This window comes from Microcaecilia unicolor, chromosome 2 (genome assembly GCF_901765095.1).
Source record: "Microcaecilia unicolor chromosome 2, aMicUni1.1, whole genome shotgun sequence".
Lineage (NCBI taxonomy): Eukaryota > Metazoa > Chordata > Amphibia > Gymnophiona > Siphonopidae > Microcaecilia > Microcaecilia unicolor.
In genome coordinates this window covers 291,948,186-291,964,540 of record NC_044032.1, presented here as the reverse complement: position 1 = coordinate 291,964,540, position 16,355 = coordinate 291,948,186, and the positions used below count along the sequence as shown (strand labels likewise).

The 16,355-nt window shown below is 45.0% G+C and overlaps 1 protein-coding gene across 1 annotated transcript in view; it reads left to right on the top strand.

Annotated features, from left to right (window-relative positions):
• The window catches only part of FAM120C (family with sequence similarity 120C), a 326,238-nt gene that overhangs the window by 51,169 nt on the left and 258,714 nt on the right, over positions 1-16,355 (top strand). Inside the window, exon 2 of the mRNA XM_030194274.1 lies at positions 10,644-10,890. Within this exon, the coding sequence (XP_030050134.1) occupies positions 10,644-10,890 (247 nt within the window). The remainder of the gene's footprint in view (positions 1-10,643; positions 10,891-16,355) is intronic.

Here is a 16,355-nt window from a genome sequence, read left to right as displayed (position 1 = left end):
CTAATTAAACTCTTGAAAGAGAGAGGTCAAGTGACCAGGACAGAGAGAGGGGTTGAGCCCTCGCAGACATTTTGAAAGTCCCATGCCCTGAGAGGGAAGTTCAGTTGCCAATGGGCATGGAAGGGGTAACATATGAGGGGAGGGAGAGAAAAGGGGGGGCTGGGAAGAGGGGGTTGGGGACGGGAGGGGAGGGGGTAGGGAGGAGTGGGGGAGGGGGGATGTAGGGGTACAAATGTGGGTGCATGATGTGAGAGAGTGGAACATAGAAGAGCTGTGGTGTGAGGCTGGAGTGTGTACCTGGGGGGTGGAGGCTGGGACGCCCTCTGGGAGAGTGAGCAAGAGGAACATCTGTCAAGTACATGGGATATGAAGGGGGGATGTCAGTGTTAAAAATCGTAACCTGGAATGTAGGGGGTATACACTCCCCCATCAAGAGAGATAAAATTTTTAAAGCACTTAATGAACAGAAAACAGCAGTAGCCTTCCTTCAAGAAACACATTTATCTAAGACTGAACATGAGAAATTGAAACGTTGGTGGGTGGGGGAAGTTGTGGACTCTCCGGCAGTAGATGGGAAAGGAGGGGTGATTATCCTGTTCCGGAAGGGAATCCATGTGAAAATAAAAAAAAACAATTCGGGATAAACAGGGGCGGTTTGTATTGGTGTCAGTTGAACTAGACAGACACCATTTTTTGTTATGCAACATTTATGCACCTAACAAATTTGAGAAGCAGTTTTACAGGCAACTTATCTGCAGGATGCGGGACGTTGGTGAGGGGCCAATAGTAATGGGAGGGGATTTTAATGAGGTTATAGACCCAACAATGGATTGATCACACCCAACAACACAGGAGCTGTCCAGAACATTGAGAGGTCTTGGGATGTTGGAGGAGGCTTTGGATGTGGTAGATACCTGGAGGACCTCGCATCCGCTGGACCAGGATTACACACACCTATCACGCGCACATTCTACGCTCTCTTGTATCGATTACATATTAGTAGGCAGGGATATGTTTACCTGGGTAACGGAAGCCACAATAGGCCCCATAGCGATATCCGACCTTGCATGGGTACCCATGGGATTGTGTATAGGAGGGGAGAGGAGAGGAGCTTTAATATGGCGTTTTCCCGCATATCTTTATAGAGATCATCAATTTATACCTCACCTGAAGAAACGTTGGGCTAAATTCCAAGAGGATAATGCGGGTCATAGGAACGATCCTGTGCTCTTCTGGGAGACCATTAAGGCGGTCCTCAGGGGAGAGATTATAGCGTACACGAGCTTTAAGAAAAAGGTGAGACAGAGGGAGATGATGAGATTGGAGAGAAAGGTGACAGCATTAAGGAAGCAATATGAAAAGATACACTCGCAGGAGCTGCGGGCTCAGCTATTAGAGACGCAGCAGGCGCTTAATGAGCTCCTACACCATAACGCGCAGAAATCAGAAGCATACTATAAATATCAGCTCTGTCGCTTTGCCAACAAGGGGGGAAGATTTCTAGCGAGGCTCATAAACAGAAGGGAAGGTCCTCGGAAGATACTCTCAATGACAAATACACAGGGGGTTAGGGTGAATAATGATAGAGATGTTGCTGGGGTGTTCAAAAAATTCTATGAGGAACTATATAAACCACAGGGGGAGGTTAAGTTACTCAGATCAGAAATAGGCAAGGTTCTCTCAGAGATATTCAATGGCATGATACGGGAGGGACGGATGCTAGCACATTTGAACCAGGCTCACATTACGGTACTATTAAAGCCAGGTAAACCAGCACATGTCCCGGAGTCTTATAGGCCCATTTCACTATTGAACACAGAGACCAAATTACTGGCTAAAATATTGGCAAACCGGCTAGCTCGATTTCTACCGACCCTGCTCGAGGAGTCACATGTGGGTTTTGTTAAAGAAAGGAAAATAGCAAAGAACATGAGAAGGATACTGGGGGCATTGGAATGGGTAAGGAGGAAAGGCCAAGAAGCCATGTTAATCAGTTTTGATGCGGAGAAGGCCTTTGATAGGGTGGACTGGGGGTTCCTGTATGAGGTGCTGCAGGCATATGGCATCGATGGGTTCTTTGCGGATGCTGTGGCAACTCTCTATAGTGGTCCTACGGCGAGAATCAATCTTAATGGGCTATGCTCAGAATGGTTTCCTATTGGTCGTGGAACCAGACAAGAATGTCTCCTATCACCTCTCTTATTTGTACTGACTTTGGACCCACTTCTGAGGGAATTAAGGAGGAATGGGGACATAAAAGGAGTGAGTATCCAGGGCAGAGAGTTTAAAACAGCGGCCTTCGCAGACGATCTGTTGGTTCTGATCACGGATCCCCAGACGTTGTTACGATACTTAATGGAAAGTCTATAAGAGTATGGAGATTTCTCGGGGTTCAAATTCAACTTAGCAAAATCGTAGGCTATGGCAAGTGAGGGGGTGAGACAAGTAGTTTGGGACCAATTTCCCCTGCGGAAAGCGAAAGATGCATTCAAATACCTAGGGGTGCAGGTGCCGCTTAACCCGATGCAACTGTATAGTTCTAATATCCCCAAGTTGCTCGGAGATACTAAAGAACAGTTATCAACATGGGCTTCGCTACCGTTGTCTTTTATGGGCAGAGTACACTTATACCGTATATTCCCAAAGTGGCTTTATGTGCTACAGGCCCTACCGCTCAGACTTTTGAGAAAAGACCTGTGGGCTCTGCAGAGACGCGTGGTGCGGTTTTGTTGGGCAGGGAGAAAACCAAAATTACGATGGCAACGTTTGTGTGGAGCACAGGTGAGGGGTGGTCTGGGCATGCCTGAGATGAGTGATTATAATCAGGCTTGCTTGTTAAGACATCTAAGGGATTGGATTCTAGACATGTCTACCTATACAGATATAGGATGGGAACGAGCTTACTTTAAACCATGGTCTATAAGTTATCTACTGCATGCGAACAGCAAGGGACTCCCAAAGCAGGTAAAAGATTGTGCTTTTAAAACCCATGAGATATGCCTGGCGGGTTCTGTTGAGAAATTGGAGGCAGAATCCGGAGAGCAGTGGGTTGCTGTCAATTGTAGGGAATGCAGACTTCACACCGGGAAGAGATAATCATGTCTTTAGAGATCTGGAGAGACGGGGTGTGTCCTTGCTGGAACATTTTATTCAGCAAGATGGGAAGGTGATGCCATATGCGGAGTTCTCTGGGAGATGTGCGGGAGGGCCCATGACGGAGTTGGCATATAGGCAGTTGGCACATTACATCCGGGGACTGCCCCAGTCCACTCTATCAACGGAATTTGGGGGGAAAGTTAAGGAATTTCTAGCAGGGGACGCAATGGGACAGGTATCAGTCTCATGGTTCCATAAGGCTCTGTGTGCGTTCAAACCTAAGAGGGATGTCAGAGAGGTAGAACGATGGAGGAAGGAAATAGGGGGGAATATAACAGAAGGGAAGGCCCTAACAGCACTCAAAGGAATCCCAGGGGTTGTACATAGCACAGAATTGCAGGAATGCCACTTCAGATCAATACACAGGGCCTATTTTTCGGGCAAACAGGCATGGCGAGCAGGGGTAGAAGGCGCGGACAAATGTAGGAAATGTGGGGTGAGCATGCCATCTTTCATGCATGGAATGTGGCAATGCGGGGCCATTCAGAGGTTCTGGACAGCTCTTGCCCGATTTTTATCGGAGATCCTAGGGCGGCGAATAACCATCTCCCTCGATCAAGCAATGTTTAGTTCAGTAGCGGTGTGCAGAATGGGGAACCGAGAGGAAAAATTGTTTCTCATTAAGTCCTGCATCCTGTGGAAAATATGTATATTCAATCATTGGATTTCTAGCACTCCTCCATCTTATTGGTACTGGAGGAATAAACTACATGCATTGATGCTATGGGAAACGCAAGGGGCCCGCAACACTGGGAAAAGGAGGAAGAGTTTTATTAGAGTATGGGGAGCCTATTTAAACATAATCTCACCACGGTCTAGAAGCCAGGTGTTGAATGATTTGGGATGAATGTAGTGTGAATGAGAGGGGTCTGGGGACTAATGTTCTGGGGGGGGGTATTGAGTCCTCATTTTATTATATAAGTTAAATGCATGGAGATATATGTTTGTTTTCGGGACAACTAGAGATTGATTTCTCATTAAATCAGTGGCATATCGTTAATGGTTGACCAAACAGAGGGTTTGAGGGGTCCTAAGGGTGCAAGGTCCCTCACCTGAAACTTCATGCTGTTAACAATTGGAAGATGACACATAGCGGGATGACATATTGGCTAGGGCAAAGCGTTCTCCACAGAGGTTGGACGGCCACTTACTCTGATAGTCAGAGGATGGGTGGGGTGGGATGGGATGGGGAGGAGACTGTTATGTGTTGGTAATGGGGGATATGTACGGTTGTATTCCCACTATATTGTTTGATGATATTAGGGGAAGGGAGGGGGAGATAATTGATAAAGTTTGATGACTGACATTAATACTAAGTCTATCTCAGCAACTTTTGATGCCTGACGTTTGCATATTACAATTGTTGATGCTGTTTGTATGTCTGGTTATCAATAAAAATTGTTGGAAATAAATGTAATATAATGTTTAAAAAAAAGAATTAGTGCTTACTAAATGATAAAAGCTGATTCTATATGAATGGGCTTTTAGCATTTAGTGCACGTTAAGGCCACCAATGCTGTGTAATGAATTCCCCCCTCAACCTCAGGTTGCTGGTAGGTGGGAGTGGATGAGTAGCCTAGTGGTTACAGCATCTGCTGAAAACCTGAGAAGCCTGGGTTTCAACTCCTGATTCTCTTACTGATACTCTGTGACCTTGTGCAAGTCATTTAAAACTCCACTTTCTTGTACAATTTAAATTATAAGCCTTCTGAGGCAGGGAACTCAACTACAGTAGCTGAATTGATTTGGAATGTTAAGTATGTCTGAATTCCATATCTTTAAGTGATTGATTTTTTTTTAAATGTGTTTGGTAACAAGTAATGCTGTTCTGAAGCAGTCATAGAGAACAAATGTATATTCTGCTAGAAACTTGCATATTGAGCCACCCTAGGTACTTCAGGGTCTTTGGTTTTGTTTTTTTGTTTTCTTCTACCCATTTCTGGGTTTTCATGGATAGGCATTCACAACTGTGCATTGATGCCTAACCTTGTCTTTCGCAGAATATTTCTAAGATTTATCATTGCTTTCTGAAGCCAGCATTCACTTTTCTTCCTTGATAGTTTCCATCCAAGTACTGACATGACCTAGCTTTGCCTCAAAGGTTTAATGATTTCAGGCTCTTTCAGGCCAGCAAGGGAAGATCTTGAGGTACAAAATGGATAATGGTGATCCAAGAAGACATAACTAGAAAGAAATGGGTGGGTTTTTTTTTCAGTTCTATTTTAGGAAGGATTAATCTGCTACTAGTCAGTGAGATGTGCCACAGATAAGCTTAATTCTTCCACCACTGGTGCACTGGAAAACAATGAAAGAATCTTGGAATTTTAGAGTCCCATCTAGAGGTTGTTGCAGCTGCTAGTGGGTGTGTGTGTATGTGTGTGTGTCTGTGTCTCGGTAGTAGATGCTGTGGTTTGCAGTGATTTATCTAGCTGGAAAGGGTCTCTGCATTTATTTCCCTACTTGTGTATGGGCTCACTTTTTTTTTTTTTAAATTTAATTCTCCCTTAGAAAAAATGAAGGGGGTATCAAAGAAGGGGATTGAAATGAAACAGAAATTGAAGTTCCTTGTCATCAAGCAGATTAATCATTTACGAGTGGGTTGTGTCCATCAACCAGCAGGGGAGATAGAGAGCACTGAAAAACCATAGTGCCTCATGGCCAGCTAGCTCCATCTGCCTCTTCAGTATTCTCTATCTCCCCAGCAGGGTGGTTGCAGCTTGTTCAAGCTTCTTCAGAAAATCTGCCTGGGGTGGCTCCTGTGCTTTTGCCAGTTGTAGCAGGGGTGTTGTGGCTGATGGTGCCCACTTTAAAGACAAATAAGTTAGCCCTTTCCCTGCCTTACCCGGCCCCCGATGTAGAAGTAGACAAATAGGCAAGCCCTGTCTTTGCCCACGTTGTGGATGCAGGCACATAGGTTCGCCCTTTCCCTGCCTTTCCCACACTACTGATCCTCCGGAGTTGGAAATTTGCCTCTTTCGCTATTGCCTCAAACTTTCCTCACAGCGTAAAGAAAAAAAAGTCACGTCGCGCTTTGGCGCTGCGATCCCAGAAAAGAGGTTTTCTTCTGATGGTGCAGCATGACCGGAGCTCAGAGACTCGGTCTGGTGAGGTAAGAGCATTTTGTAGCTGCTCCAGGGAGGGCCTGCGTTTGGGACGATTTTGGCGCGAATCCGCCATTTTGAATTTCCACCGCTTTCGGCGATGGCTACTGAGAAAGTAAAGCGCTGTTCCGTTTGTGGTAAGCGCAAATCTGCAGCGGGGATCTGTAAGGCGTGCTTTTCAGACAGTAGAGCTGGCCCGAGCGTGGCAAGCGATGTTCTTTCCCGCTCCGTGGGGCTGGCAGCGGGCGCCATTTTGGAACAGCATGGCGCGACCCCCGCTGAGGCGGAGGGGTCTGAGCCTGGAGGGGCGCCTCGTGTGGAGACTGATAAAAGAGCTGTTTCCCCCGGACTGGACCCGGGAAGCCAGGGTGAGCCATTTTCCCCTAAATTTGTTTTATTGCTGCATAATGCCTCTAAGCAAAGGTTGGTGAAGTTGCCCTTTCAAGGCCTTCTCCTATTTGGTGAGGAGTTGGAGAAAATTGTAAAAGGCCTGGGGGATGCCAAACCCCAGCGCTTACCCGAGGATAGGCCGCGGCCTTCTTCGAAGGGTCAGGCGGTTCCCTCCTCTTCCAGACCTTGCTTCCGTGAAGCTAGAAGGTACCGCCCGGGGCATTCTGCTGGGTTCACTTCGCATGCCCGTTTTCAGCAGAGGAACTCCTTTCGCTCGGACAAACATTCCGCAGCAGCAGGCTCAAGACCTGGAGTTCAAGGGCGATCCTCGCAGTGATGGTGCGCTGGCCCCCTCCTCGATTCCTGTGATAGAAGGACGACTTTCCCTCGTTCTCGAGGAGTGGGCCAAGATTACTTCAGATCAGTGGGTCTTGGACCTGATCAGAGAAGGCTACAGAATAGAATTCAATGCCCTGATAAGAGACGTGTTTGTGGAGTCCCGATGCGATTCTGCCATCAAACGGGTGGCGGTAGAGGAGACATTGCAAGGCTTGATTCATATAGGGGCGGTTTCCCCCGTGCCTCCCGCCGAATGCGTCTCTGGCTGTTACTCCATTTACTTCGTGGTGCTGCGAAAAGGAGGGTCTTTTCGGCCTATCCTGGACTTAAAAGAAGTCAACAAGTCTCTGAACGTGCAGCATTTTCACATGGAAACCCTGCGCTCCGTCATAGCGGCAGTACAGCCAAGAGAGTTTATCACGTCTCTGGACCTGAAAGAAGCTTACTTGCACATACCAATTTGGCCCCCGCACCAGAGGTTTCTGTGTTTTGTGGTGATGGGAAAACATTTCCAGTTTCGGGCCTTGCCTTTTGGCCTCGCCACAGCTCCCCGAACCTTTTCCAAGGTAATGGTGGTAGTAGCTGCTTTTCTCAGGCGAGAGGGTATCCGGGTTCACCCGTACCTAGATGACTGGCTCATCAGAGCAGACTCTGTAGAAGAGAGTCATCAGGTTACAGCCAGAGTGGTCTCAGTACTTGTCAATTAGATTGTAAGCTCTTTGAGCAGGGACTGTCTCTCTTTGTTAAATTGTACAGCGCTGCGTAACCCTAGTAGCGCTCTAGAAATGTTAAGTAGTAGTAGTACTGCAATCTCTGGGCTGGGTCGTCAATATAGCCAAAAGTCACCTGACCCCCCTCTCAATCTCTAGAATATTTGGGGGTCCGGTTCGACACAGCCTTGGGGATGGTCTTCCTACCCGAGCAAAGGTGATGCAAGCTTCAGAACCAGGTCCGTCTGCTCCTGAGGATGCCTCGCCCGCAAGCTTGGGACATAGTCCAGCTGTTGAGGTCGATGACGGCCACTTTGGAAGTGGTGTCTTGGGCGAGAACGCACCGGAGACCTCTGCAGTGTTCCCTGCTTCAACGGTGGTCTCCAATATCTCAGGATTATCAATGCAGACTCACGTGGCTCCCTGCGGCCCGGCTCAGTAAGGAGTGGTGGCTCTCAGACAGCATGCTGCGGCGAGGAATGCTGCTAGTGCTCCCCGATTGGTGCCTGGTGATAACAGATGCCAGCCTGCAGGGCTGAGGGCACATTGCCAGGGAAGGCATGCCCAGGGTCTTTGGACACCCGAGGAGTCGGAGTGGTCCATCAATCGCTTGGAGTTGAAAGCGATTTTCCAGGCGCTTCTGGCCTTTCAATTGACCCTGGAAGGATTTGCTGTCAGAATTCTGTCGGACAACAAGACAGCAGTGGCCTACATAAATCGCCAAGGAGGCACTCGGTGCATAGTACTAGCAGCGCAGGCCGCACAGATTTGCCACTGGGCCGAGCTTCATCTGCAGTTTCTGTCAGCAGCTCACATTGCAGGTCAGAGCAATGTGCAAGCCGATTATCTGAGCAGGAATCAGATCGACCCAGCGGAGTGGGAACTTGCAGACGAAGTATTCCTGCAGATATGTGCCAAATGGGGAAAGCCCGTAATGGATCTTATGGCGTCAAGCACAAATGCCAAAGTCCCGTGCTTCTACAGCAGACGGAGAGATCCTCGCTTGGCAGGGTTGGATGCCTTGGCTCAACCCTGGCCTCGGTCTCCTGTATGTGTTCCCTCCGTGGCCCTTGATAGTCGAGTACTCCTGCGGATTTGGCTCCACCAAGGAGAGGTGGTTCTCATTGCCCCGGATTGGCCCAGGAGACCGTGGTATGCGGACCTCCGGCAGATGCTGGTAGAGGATCCCCTGCCGTTACCTCTGGTACCGAACCTGTTGTCACAGGGCCCGGTGACCATGGAGGACACCTGCCGCTTTGGTCTTACGGCATGGCTATTGAGGGCGCAATTGAGAGACAAGGGATATTCCAGTAAAGTCATTTCCACTCTCCTACAGGCCTGCAAGCGTTCCACTTCTGTGGCTTATGCCAGGGTTTGGCTCCAGTTTGAGGCTTGGTGTGCTTCTAAAGCGATTACACCCATGCAGGCTTCTGTCTCGCTGATACTTGACTTTTTGCAGGATGGTTTACAAAAAGGCTTGGCCTATAATTCCCTGCGTGTTCTAGTGGCAGCCTTAGCATGTTTTCGAGGGAAGGTCGCTGGCCTCTCTCTGGCTGCTTGCCTGGATGTGACACGGTCTCTTAGAGGGTGCTTCGGCTCCGTCCTTCCGTGCGGGTCCCGTGTCCGGCTTGGAACCTGGGGTTAGTTTTAAAGGCCCTTCAGTGTTCACCCTTCGAGCCGCTCAGGCGAGCTTCAGAGAAGGATGTGACCTTAAAGATGGTCTTTTTGGTGGCCGTGACATCGGTGAGATGGGTATCTGAGCTCCAGGCGCTGTCCTGTCGAGACCCATTTCTGCAATTCTCAGAGTCCGGAGTAATGGTACGTACTGTGCCTTCCTTCATGCCTAAGGTGGTTTCAGCGTTTCACCTAAACCAGCCTATTTTCCTGCCCTCCTTTTCTAAAGAGGAGTTTCCAGAAGCTTATGGGCAGTTGCACCTTCTGGATGTGCGAAGGGCTTTGATGCAATATCTGCGCATGTCAAATGCCTTTAGGACCTCTGACCATCTTTTTGTTCTTTTGTCAGGTCCGTGCAGAGGGTCTCCAGCGTCTAATAAGGCCACTATAGCTCGTTGGCTCAAAGAAGCTATCTTTTCAGCATATCTGCTATCTGGCCGGCCTCCGCCTGAAGCCTTTAAGGCACATTCCACAAGAGCAATTTCCTCTTCTTGGGCTGAAACTAGAGCACTCTCTCTTCAAGAGATATGTAGTGCAGCTACTTGGGCTTCTAAGCTCTCGTTTGCCCGACATTACAGGCTGGATGTGGCTGCCAGGAGAGATGTGCTTTTTGCAGCACAAGTGCTGGCGCGTGGTGTGGCTTGTTCCCACCCTATCTAGGGATTGCTTGGATACATCCCACTCGTAATGGATTCATCTGCTTGATGACAAGGAAGGGAAAATTAGGTTCTTACCTTGATAATTTTCTTTCCTTTAGTCGTAGTAGATGAATCCATGAGCCCTCCCTCAGTGGTTCATTATGTGATTTATGTTACTTTTATGTTCAGTTTTTCCTGTAGATATGTTCCCTCATTGGGAGAAGTTGGAAAACAGTCTTCATGATTTCTGTTCAGTTACAGGAGGATGAGTTCATTCCCTCCTTTGAATTATAGCTCCAGTTTTGGGGCGTTCATCCGCTGTGAGGAAAGTTCATGTTGTTATGCTATGCGGTGTAACACTGCTTTGGAAGCTTCAAATACTGAAGAGGCAGATGGAGCTAGCTGGCCATGAGGCACTATGGTTTTTCAGTGCGCTCTATCTCTCCCTGCTGGTTGTAGTACACAACCCACTCGTAATGGATTCATCTGCTATGACTAAAGGAAAGAAAATTACCAAGGTAAGAACCTAATTTTCCCTTCTCAGTCACCTGTCACAGTATTGAGACTTGGAGTGGTTTAATAGTTTAGTACTGATTTATACTGTTATCCTTGATCTTGACACTTTTTCTTTGCAGGTGTTTCAGACTCTGGAGGACCATCACCTGGAAGTTGTTTCCTTTTTCCGTGAGAACGGTTTCCATGGCCTTATTGCCCACAATTCAGAATATGCACTCTGCAACATCCCATCTTACTACAGTTCACATGCTCTGAAGTTGAGCTGGAATGGCAAGAACCTTACTACCAATCAGTTCCTTATGCAGGAGGTGGCCAAGCAGCTGGGTCTGAAGCTCATCAACTTTCCCATCTTTGCTGCACTTCTGGGTAGGCAGAGAAGGGTGGGCACCAGCAGTGCTTTTTGGATGCTTGCCTGAGCATTCTTTATACCCTTTCCAGCTGCACTCAGTTCTATTGCAGTTATGTATTTATGCAGCTTCCTTTTGATTAGTTCCAAAAGTAGTGCAAAACTTTGTGTTTCACTGTGACATTCTGGGAGCCTTTAAAAATATTCCTGATTGTGAATAGTTTTGGCTGTCAGTGGAACAATACCGAGTAATTCATTGCATGATGCAAAATTCATTATTATTTAATTGTTTGGAACCTTCTTTTTGGGAGGGAAGTATCTGTCAAGAATGGGAAATTCTTAACTGACTTTTCAGAGTGGTTCAGACACTTAGGTTTATGCACTCCTACTATCAAATGCAGACTGAGAACTATTGACTTGAGAGTGAGCCTGTTACTATCCTTTGCAGTCCCCAAATAGTCAGTATTTCTCAGTCTCCTACAGATGGTGGATTGGATAAGCCAGTGCAATCTGGTTAGTCCTGGGTGTGGGTTAAAAAAAATGTTTTATTTATTTTTTGTAAGAGCAATGTTCCTGGTTTTGTCTTAGGAGCAAGTTGAGAGATGGTTTGTGCTTTGGCTTCCCTACCTGGTGTAGGATGGAACCCTTAAGTGCTGTCTGAGACCATCTTTAATAGGCAAAGAATCCCCCTCCCCACAAAAAAAGAAACAACAAAAAACCCCAAACTCAAGCATTGCATGGCAGAGCGGTGAAAGGGGTCACTTATCGTTGGAAGTCTCTCTGAGACTTTCCCTGTATAGGGTTGAAGGAAGAGGAGAGACAGCCTAGTAGGCATGCAGTGTGTATGCGTGGAGTCTGGGAGAATGAGTGCTGACAAGTACACACGCTGCTTCTTATGCAGCAAATGTGGGATGGATGGTTCTGACAGCTGTCATTTGAGCAGAGCACTATGGAGTGGTAGGACCAAAGTCAGAGGTTCACCTGGCTAAGTTTTCAGGGGCCCCAATGGGGCTCTCAAGATCCCTAAAGAGGCACAATTAGACTGGGAAGTTGTCTCTGAAGACAATTCTGAGGATGAACTTGTTCAGTTAGAGAATATGAAGAAACAGGTGGACTCTTGGCAGGACTGGTCTGTGAAGCTGCCCCCAGGGGAGGATCCTCAGTAATGTGTATCCGTAAGGATGAGTTCCAGGCGCTTATTTGGCAGGTCTCCTCAGCCTTTAACTGCAGGGATAGGAAGCACTCGCTTCTCACACATTTGAGCCTTTACCGGTGTTGGAGAATGATTCTATCTTTCAAATGAGTTCATTTGATAGTTTTACTCCATTGACATTGTTCTCACGTAAACGAGTGCTAAGTTATTTGGTCTTCTTATTTATTAGCAGATCCAATTAATTCAAAACTAATTAAGGACCATTTGGTCTTATATTTTTTTTAATCATTTATTTATAATTTTTCATTTTACAAGGGTCACTTGCAAACAGTAATACAGAGATGATTTCACATTAATACAATATAAGAAGAAAACAATCCCAACTAGATATATAGATTATATACAGTCTTTCTCTTTCTTAGACCACAAAGTGAAGAACACTAGGGAGAGTGAAATAAGACAAGGATATCAATTAAACAAAAAAAAGAGAACATGGTATTAACCTGATTATCCCCAGATATTAATAATCTAATACATTATTCCACATTGATCATCTGGTTGGCTTTCTCAAGACCAAATACGGCATATTGTCAATTCATTTCATTGAGAACATACTTATTGTCCAGGTTTTAGTTAGAAATAATACATCTGATTACATTCTCTCTCTTTTAAAAACCAGAAATTATTTAACGACCATTTGGTCTTATATTTTTTTTAATCATTTATTTATCATTTTTTTATTTTACAAGGGTCACTTGCAAACAGTAATACAGAGAGGATTGCACATTAATACAATATAAGAAGAAAACAATCCCAACTAGATATATAGATTATATACAATCTTTCTCTTTCTTAGACCACAAAGTGAAGAAAACTAGGGAGAGTGAAATAAGACAAGGATATCAATTAAACAGAAAAAAGAGAACATGGTATTAACCTGATTATCCCCAGATATTACTCATCTAATACATTATTCCACATTGATCATCTGGTTGGCTTCCTCAAGACCAAATACGGCGTATTGTCAATTCATTTCATTGAGAACATACTTATTGTCCAGGTTTTAGTTAGAAATAATACATCTGATTACATTCTCTCTCTTTTAAAAACCAGAAATTATTTAACGATACATATACTCAAATCTCTAATTCAGATCCCACTGATTAAAGCAATCCCAGTTTTCACAGGCTTCACTCCTTTCGAAGTAATAATTAAGGAAATATTTCTGAGGAAAACTTTAAGAGTCATACCTGGAACTCTGGGAAAAACAATAATCTCAACATTAATCATCCACAAAAACATCCACCTTATTATTCAAAGTTTCTGGTCCATTATCATTTTCAAGATCATAACCACTTTTTGCTTGTACAGAACTTCATCTGTCATATCAATTTTTTCACTCTCAGAGGGTTCAGTCATATTGTCTATGCAACTCTCCAATAAGATCATATCTGAAACAGTTATTTACTACCGCCGTTAGGTCCCGAGGCGCCTTCCAGATGGTATTCAATGTAACCTCCACGGAAGCCAAAAACTCCAAGATTTCTCTTGAGGTGTTTAGGAGTGGTTCCGCCGATTCGGGTTCTGCTGTAAACGTCCTCCGTTTCAGCATATGCCTCTATCTCACTCCTCCACTCCTTTGGAGATGGTGGTTGAATAATTCGGGAGCGATGGAGTTGTTTTTCCAGGTCCAAGAGCGTTGATGCTCCTTCGCCGGCGCTAATCAAAGGACTCGCCAACCCTTTCATCTGTGGGCAGTTCGATGCGCAGCGGTCCCACACTTGCTGCTCAGGGGACAAAACACTGGCCATCGGCGGCTGACCACCGGTTGTTCCCTTCCTCTCAGTTAAGGAAAATGCAGTTGCAGAGAGGAAATTTACATAAAGAAGACAGAACCTCAGAAGGCAGCTGGGCCGTTGGGCATATGAACTCCAGGTCACCATCTCACCACTCTCCCAGTTTGGGACACTCTTTGTCTGGTTTCTCCTCAGAGGCCTATCTGATATGGGTAACTCTTCAGCATAGCCCTCTGAGTCATTGAAACACAGAAGCCCCATCCACCACTACAAGGTGGTGTCCCTTTGGAGGGGTGATCTTATATATTTTCTTTTAATAGATTTAGAATTCAAAGCTTGAGTGATGGGATATTTCCAGATGATTGGAAATAATCTATAATACTCCCTCTTCTAAAGAAACCCAATTTAGTTAGAGATAATTCTAGTAATTATAGAGTGCTTTCAGGTTTATCATTTACATCAAAATATTGGAGAAAATAGTAGCACAGCAAATTGCCGAATATTGGGAAACGTGTTTCACCTTTCCAGTCAGGTTTTTGTTATGGTTACAGTACAGACAATATTACTTGTGAGACTTCTGGATAAGATTTTATTTATTTATTATTATTTATTTATTACATTTGTATCCCGCACTTTCCCACTAAAAGCAGGCTCAATGCGGCTTACATAGTAATAGGTAACACAGAATTTTGTTATGTAAAGTAGGAAATTAAGTATAACATAGTAATAGGATGGATGGGTAGTAATAGGATGGATGGGTAGGTAGAGATAGGTGATAGAGAGGAAGGTAAGGTGGGAGATAGTCTGGGTTAATGTTGTTTTCTCTTCGGTATATGTAAGGTAGATGGATTCATAAGATTAATCTGGGTCCTAAGGATATTTTTCTTTTTCAGTTGGATTTAACAGCAATATTTGACTTAATAGGGATTTCTGGAACAGCTCTAAATTGGTTTTGTTATTTTTTCAAGACGTACCAATAAGGTGGCTGTTGATGACCTCTCGTTTGTATTTCCACTATCTTTTGGAGATCCTCAAAAATCAGTTTTGGCTCCTATTTTATTTAATATCTTTCTGCACTAGCATGGTTAATTCATGCCCATTTTTACACTGATGACACACAACTTGTGATTGACAGTGGTTCCTGGGATGTTAATGCACAAATAGTTAACATAGTAAGCCAACTAAAATAAGTAATGGATCATAAGCTTAATTGCTAGGATAATGGGACCTCCCCCCTTTGTGCCTAATGTAAATGATCATCCCATTGCACTTAAGTCTTCAATTACTTCTCTGAGGGTAGTCTTAGATCAGCAATTAACCTTTTTTGGCTATATTTTAAAAATGATTCAGAGGTCTCTTTATTTTCTGAGGACAAGCAGGCCTATAATTATTTCAAGTGGATAACGCGACCGCGATGCCCAGTCCAGAGCTTATTTCAAGCTAAAAAGAGCCTTGTGGAGTGAGGGACTCCACTGCACACAGGCAAGTGTCTTCTCACCTGCCATAAGAGCGTGGGACTCCTATTTTTTTTTTTACTGAAGTGAGGAGTGGTCGCCATTTTCATCTGTTTCTCGCAGCCTGGTTCGGAAGAATGTCGTTTTTGCACTTTTATGTTGTGATTTTTCTTGTTCCCGTGTTCAGGTTTCCCTTAATTCCTTTCCCTTATTTTTATAAGCTTTTCTTCCTGCTTTTTAAGTTTTTCTTTTTCCGTGTCTCTAGGCTGTGTTAAGGCCTTGACTTTGGTTGGCACCATCAAGTTGTTTGGCCATGAAAGCTTTTCCTTCTGTTATTTGTTGCATTTGTATCCCACATTTTCCCACCAATTTGTAGGCTCAATGTGGCTTACATTATGCTGTAATGGTGATCGCCATTTCCGGATTGAGAAATACAAAGTGGTATTGCATTAAGGTGCATAAATGGTAGAGTAGAATACAAAGTGGTATGGCATTGAAGTTCCCAAATGATAGAGTACATTATGGAGTAAGTTAGACAATCAACTGTAGAAAGTTCATTTCCGGCATGAGAAATAAAGTGGTAGTGCGTAATGCATGACTTTCATTAGTGACAACGTAGGTATCAGTCTGGTGTAGAGAATTTGGTTTTGTCTATTTCAGGTAGAGTCTAGTTGTCTAGTATTTAGGATGGATCATTATGGTATGCCTTTTTGAACAGGTTGGTTTTCAGTAGTTTTGGGAAGATTGTTAGGTCGTGCATTGTATGAGAAGCTGGATACATGTGTTGATTTATATTTGTCCTTTGCAGCTGGGGTAGTGGAATTTCAAGAATGTGTGTGCTGATCTTTTTGTGTTCCTGGTTGGCAAGTCTATGAGGTCTGACATATAGACCGGGGCCTCACCGTGAACAATTTTGTGGACCAGGGTGCAAACTTTGAACGCAATTCGTTCTTTTAGTGGGAGCCAATGTAGTTTTTCTCTTAGGGGTTTGGTGCTTTCGTACTCCGCTTTTCCAAATATGAGTCTGGCTGCTGTATTTTGAGCAGTTTGGAGTTTCTTAATGATTTGTTCTTTGCAACCGG